This window comes from Sinocyclocheilus rhinocerous, unplaced genomic scaffold (assembly GCF_001515625.1).
Source record: "Sinocyclocheilus rhinocerous isolate Xijiao unplaced genomic scaffold, SAMN03320098_v1.1 scaffold174, whole genome shotgun sequence".
NCBI classification, from domain to species: Eukaryota; Metazoa; Chordata; class Actinopteri; order Cypriniformes; family Cyprinidae; genus Sinocyclocheilus; species Sinocyclocheilus rhinocerous.
This window is the reverse complement of record NW_015646289.1, coordinates 1175156-1181919: the sequence shown is the minus strand read 5'-3', so window position 1 is coordinate 1181919 and position 6764 is coordinate 1175156. Positions and strand designations below refer to the sequence as shown.

At 32.9% G+C, this 6764-nt stretch overlaps 1 protein-coding gene across 3 annotated transcripts in view; it reads left to right on the top strand.

Moving 5' to 3' along the window:
- The window catches only part of LOC107707229 (calcium uptake protein 3, mitochondrial-like), a 20693-nt gene that overhangs the window by 2912 nt on the left and 11017 nt on the right, over window positions 1-6764 (top strand). For all 3 annotated transcript variants that reach the window (XM_016511189.1, XM_016511188.1, XM_016511187.1), the window contains exons 3-7: window positions 1250-1281; window positions 1355-1433; window positions 4581-4628; window positions 4734-4816; window positions 4897-4971. In XM_016511189.1, coding sequence (XP_016366675.1) covers window positions 1250-1281; window positions 1355-1433; window positions 4581-4628; window positions 4734-4816; window positions 4897-4971 — 317 coding nt within the window. The remainder of the gene's footprint in view (window positions 1-1249; window positions 1282-1354; window positions 1434-4580; window positions 4629-4733; window positions 4817-4896; window positions 4972-6764) is intronic.

The following is a 6764-nucleotide window of genomic DNA, read 5'->3' as shown; positions in this document are numbered from 1 at the left end:
CACTCCAAAGAGAAAGGAAAACTTGAAATCGCATCATATGACCCCTTTAATGCATCCTTCATGCATTAATTCATTTTTTAAAATCATCATTTACTCACCGTCAAGTTGTTTCAAACCCGTATAGCATGATTTTTCTGATGATCAAAAGTGAAAATTGAAGAAAGTGCTGGTTGCTGTGTTCAATGGAGCATTTAAGCTTCAAAAGGAATTTAAAAGCACCATAAAAGAAAAGTAACAGTGGCTAGGAATCCCAAATCATTTACAGTAGTGTTTTTGTTAACCAGATCAACCAATTCATTAATAAATCAAACCCAAAAGGAAGTATGAATAGCATATTCTTCATTTATTATTATTTTTTTTTATGGATTTCAAACAGCATGACAGAATTGTAATTTTTGGTTGAACTATACCTTTTATTAGCAATATTTGCCTCAGTGAGGAATAAGCCTTTTATCTTAAAAGCAAGTAACCCTGCAGGCATAAAATCAACATATGTAGCCGCAACACCTGCATGAAGATAGTCATCTCTCTCTGCCAGCATCACACTTATGACCTATTTCTGTAACCAAAATCTGAAACCAGCTAGACAGACAACTTCTAAACATGTGTGTCAGGTACCGTGGATCTCAGCTCAACTGAATTCATTAAGTTCATATCTCACATAAAGTGGAAAGGCACTGAGATCGGTTCTGATGGTAGAGTTGATATGCTAAATGTATTTTCAGGACCCAGCTATACTTGTAGGGGAGTTGAGTTTCAACCAGTCATGTTTGCTGCTATCTGAAACTTGGACTTCCTGGAATGTGCAGACGAGAATAAAATGTGAACTGTAATATGGCAGGCAAACATTGCATCACCATCTTTAATGGCATATGCGTGACGGAACGAATAGTGGTATTTATGGTTTTATGCTGTGGCTGTAAAACACAATTTGACTGCATTATATAAACAGAAGCTACAGTTTGTATTTATTAAATTGTATTGAAAACAAAAATTAAATGTATTAAATATTATCTCTTTTATTTAATAAAGAATAATTCTATCTAGCTATCTTTGGCAAGTAATCATGCTTTTCACTTACATTTTCAGATACGAAAAATACTTATTTGTCATTAATACAGAATTATTGTACATAAACTAGAGTGTTATGCTATACTTTTGACCCATTTTTTATCTTTTATCTGCTTTCATTTAGAAATAGTTTTAATGATACCATAACTAATTCTTATATCTGTCTTCATTATTTTAGAAAAGAGGTTTTGGAAATCCCTCACAAAGCAGGTTTGTTTTTTCTTTAACTGAATATTTATCTACTTCTGAATTTAGAAAATCTGAATGATACTTTTTTTTTAAGGATCTAGACAAGATTCTGTCAGATACGCCACCTGTTTGGAAAGGATCATCCCGTCTGTTCCGAAACCTGCGGGAAAGAGGTGAGATCTAATAATCTTGTTATGTAAATCGATTGGTATTGTATAATGCAGTGTATAATGCTTTGTCATTTGATACAGTAAATGCCTCCAGGCAATTTGACTTTGAGAGGATCTGCTTTCAAACTGCTGCGTGTGTGGCTATCATTCTAAATACAGAGTTAATATACAGTAATTTGCAAATTATGGATGATGTGCTTACAATTAAAACAGATATTGTGATGTAGGTGCAATTAGGATACAGTTTTTAGCGTGCAGATGCTTAGGCCACCCACATACCCAGTGTTATGAAAGTCTGGATCCTGAAACTGGCCTCATGTGGCAGGAGAGTGCACAGGCTGTAAATACTCTCTTATCTCTCAATCAGTCTGACATTACTGTGACTTTGCTCTGGGATGATCACAGATAGGAAGGTGACAAAAAAACAACAACCCAGTGCATAACATGTGGTATGTCGTTTTGAATAGAAAATAATCACACGCTCAGCCGAGGGGTGCGCCACGCTCACACAGTCATACTAATCCATAAATTACTCAGCTTTATATTACCCTGAGGTCTTACTTTCTAGACGTGCTTCAAGAAAAAGCAGTGTTTGCTTATCGTACTTGACATATCAGCAACAATAGACAAATTAAAAGGAAATTTATGGTATTGCAAGAATTCTAAAAATGGCATGGGCCACAATGTTTAGAAAGGAAGAAAGAACATTTAATTTAATTTAATTTAAATCTACCTTTCTTTATATATTTTTATATTATGTTATTTTTTTCAGGTCATTTAGACTTTTGTCACGAAGGTTTTTTTTTTTTTTTTTAAAGAATATTCATGTAGTTTATAATTAAACACAGAATAGTTAAAAATTACGAGAAAATTTTCAGCTTTTAACGAGGGGCTTTCCAAGGTGCTAACAGTACATTCCTTGTAATGTTCTTTCTTACACTACACATAGTGCATGATATCTCTGCTCACCGTTGCTCTCCTTGAGTGCCAGTGCCTGGATTTGGGCTTTTATTCCGGCTGTTAAATGTTAAAGCTGCACTTAGGTTAAAAAAAAAAAGAAGATAGGCTTGATCTGTGAACAAAGCCTTACTTCAGAAAATGAAAGGAGCTGTTTGAACTTTGCAGTGTTGAGACTTGTCCTAGTGGCAGCCCTGTATCACTCTGGACAGTATGAATTCTGAGAATGGAGTTGGATTACATCTCCATCACTGACACTCTATTTGAATTGTTTCTGTGGAATTCTTTGTGTTCTGACAACTGTTTGAGCTCTTGGGCTGGGTTTCTTTCTGCAAGACTGAAGGTGTGTGGCTCTAATGAAACCTGTCTGGGATCCTAAAAGACTAAATGCACAGGCAGTCGTTGATCTCTTAACTAAGTTTTGAATAGTGTGGGTATACATAGGGCACTCAGTTTATCACAAATAATCGCATAAATGAATATTTGCTGATTAAAGCATGTAAATTAAGATAATAAAAAGACTTATAGCAGATGAAGCATTGAATAGATATTACAAAAAGTTGTACTTCAGGCCTAAATTGCTTTGATGGCATTGACTCATGAATCATTTTTAAATGCATTAAAAAAAATCTAATCTAAAAGTACTGAATTTAATATATATAAATGAATTTAAATTGAAATGTACATAACGTGATTTTTATTAAATTCAATGTAAAATATGTAATAAATTAACACATTAAAGTCACACGAATATATATGTATGTTTATGCTTGTATATATGTGACCCTGGAGCACAAAACCAGTCTTAAGTCGCTGGAGTATATTTAAAGCAATAGCCAAAAAAACATTGTATGGGTCAAAATTATTCATTTTTCTTTTATGCCAAAAATCATTAGGATATTAAGTAAAGATCATGTTCCATGAAGATATTTAGTAAATTTCTTACCGTAAATATATCAAAACGTAATTTTTTATTAGTAATATGCATTGCTAAGAACTTAATTTGGACAACTTTAAAGGCGATTTTCTCAATATTTAGATTTTTCTGCACCCTCAGATTCCAGATTTTCAAATAGTTGTATCTCGACCAAATATTGTCCTATCCCAATAAACCATACATCACTGGAAAGCTTATTTATTCAGCTTTCAGATAATGTATAAATCTCAATTTCAAAAAAATTGACCCTTATGACTGGTTTTGTGGTCCAGGGTCACATACAGTATGTTACATGTTTATATATATTACAGTAATATTACAGTTTTTACTGTCTTTTTGATCAAATTAAGTAAAATGTAAAATCAAACTTTTTTCTATTTGAATATATTTTAAAATGTGATCCTTGATCCTTCAGAAGTCATTCTAATATGCTGATTTAGTGCTCAAGAAACAATTACCGTTTTTTTATCAATGTTGAAATAATTGTTGCATAATACATTTTAAATGAAATTATAACTAAATGAATTAATATGTTGTTTTTATTTAATTAATTATATTAAATTAACACCTTAAATTCACAGCATTAGTTATATACAAATACAAAATAGTGGTGAATTCACGAACATATACATCAGGATCAAGGTGGCCTAGAATGTGAAAATGTATCTTCTCTATTCTGTTCTCCGCTTCCTTAAACATTCCAAAGTCCTTTTCCCACAGCACTCAAAGAAGCCCTCCTGAACTATCTGTGTCCAAGTCACTATCATCTCCTTCAAACAAAAGCTTGGGAATGCTTTCAGTGGCAGGAACAATTCTCCTTAAGTCTCTCCTAGACAGAGACCTGACAGTTGCTCTTCCTTTCTTCTCCTCTCACACAACAAAGGACTAACAGACCTCAAAAAGGAAAACAAACCCACATCAGACATCTGCAATCAGTTACAGATCACTTGAGAATGTTTTACACCTAGGAAAATAAACAGAGGGGAACTCAGGGGCCATTGGCCTGCTCTAATTTTGTTTGGGTTTGTGTCCAGCCTGGTTACTTTACGTTTTAAAGTCTCTGTTTGTGCAAAGAGGACACCAAACAAGAGAAAAGAACGGGATCCTCTTAGATCTTATCAGTGTAAAAGAAGAAAGGATCTCTAGTTTAAAATGACATTTGATAGTAAAATTTAGTTTGAAGGCAGGTTCTGGGATGTTGGAAAACAAGCTTTGTTTGAACTCTTGAAAGGAAATGTTTATGTGCTTTTTTTCAGGTGCCATCGCTTACACAGAGTATCTGTTTCTACTTTGCATTTTGACAAGTAAGTGTGTCTTTAGGTTAAATCCACGCTTGTTTAGCACAAACAATGGTCACGAGAAATATAGCCTCATGAAGATGTGTTATATGTCTTTCTTTTGTCTTCTAGAGCCGCATGCAGGTTTTAAAATAGCTTTCAACATGTTTGATGCAGATGGCAATGAAATGGTGGATAAGAGGGAATTCATGGTGGTACGGTTGGTTTTGTTGTTGTTTATTATTAATATGAGTGTCAGAATGCTTAAAGATAAATTTCTACTTTTTTCATTTAGCTGGAAGAGATATTCCGTAAGAAAAATGAAAAGAAAAAAGAGCGGGGAGGAGATCCTGACAGTTACTCTCAACTGGTAAGAAATACATTTCTGCTTTCCTACCAAAAGCATTTTACAGTCCTCTGTTGCATGAGCATATTCTTTTGCCATATCTTGATTCGATGTGTAGGTATTTGAAAGTAATCTAAGGAAATAGTTCATCCAGAAAAAGACAATTCTGTCATGATTTCTCACGCTCATGTCATTCCAAACCCTTAGTTCTTTCTTATCTGAGTAACACCAAAGGAGAAGTTTTGAAGAATGTTCACACTGCTCCCTTCCATTCAGTAAAATGAATAGTTCTCCATAAAAGCAGTCCATACGTTTCATGCATTAAACTTCAAGATTTCTAAACCTATTTGATTGCTTAACTTGGCAAGACTTTAGCTTGCTTATTTGGGGTTTAAAAGACTTGCTCTTTAGTAATGTCATCGATTTGATGGCACTGACTCTCAGATGAGAACAAAACTAGAGCTAAAAAATGACAATATTGTCTTCTTTAGAGCTGCTTTATAGCTAAATCAAATTGTTTGATGGACTTTGCAACATCGGCACTGTTATTGAACTGAATTGAATACACTGAACTGACTAAACATGACATACTGTCCACAGTAGAGCTACTCATTACAGAATTGAACTTATTTTCTAACAAATTTTGTATTTGTCATATTTAATGAAGTTTGCATTGCTGAATCTCTTCCTTCAATGTTAAGCTGCACTGTTAATCTTTGTTGTATGAAGCGCTATATAATTAGATAACTTGACTTGAGGAAGAGACTGAAATTGCTTGGCAGCCATGGTCACCATTCACTTTCATTGCATGGAAAAGATTGCTATAAATTGCTTAATTATATTTGTTATTATATATTTTTTTAGATTGAATAATTTACTGCAGATTATTTTTTTCATGTGCCTAGTAAAGTAACACATTACTTTTTAATTTGCAAGAAAATATTGACTTACTTTTTCAAATAAGTAACAAAAGTTACTTTATTTTCCCATTTATTGACTGACAGCTCTCCTGTCCAATGTTGAGAGAAATCGGGAGTGCAGAGGCATTGTGTGTGTTGTGTCAACATGAGGCTTACTGTAGTTCTAGACTAAATGTGAATATGCATTTACTCATCTCACCTTCACAAAAAACAGATTCAGTATTCCTCAACATGTATAAAAACAGTAAAATGCACTCGGAATATGACGCACACCTACAATAATGAAGTATGTTAAATAATACAAATATCCTTTATGTATTTAATCCCATTTTATTAAACAATGTCTTTGCTGCTGACATTTGATGATCCAGTTCAATCATACTAATAAGCAAAAAATACTTTTTTTTTAGTAAGGTTTGTTTGAGCTGCGCCCTCTACTGTACAGATGTGAATTTCCATCTCCTTCAGCCTGAGGCTTATTCATTTCACTTTTGGTGTGAAAGCGCTTTTACATTGGCCAAAAGCAGAACTTTTTATATGAAAAACAATCAAGTAAGCCCAGCCCAGAAGTAATGCAAAAGTAACGCAATGCATTGCATTCCATAAAAAGTAACTAAGTAATGCAATTAGTAGTGCTGTCAAACGATTAATCGTGATTAATCACATCCAAAATAAAAGATTTTGTTTACATAATATATGTGTGTATACTGTGTATATTTATTATGTATATTTAAATACAAACACATGCATGTATATATTTAAGAAAAATATGTTATGTTTATATATTAAATATATTTATATATAATATAAAATATAAGAATATAAATATATAAATGTATATACATGTAAATATTTTCAATATATATACTGTATGTGTGTGTTTTTATATATACATAA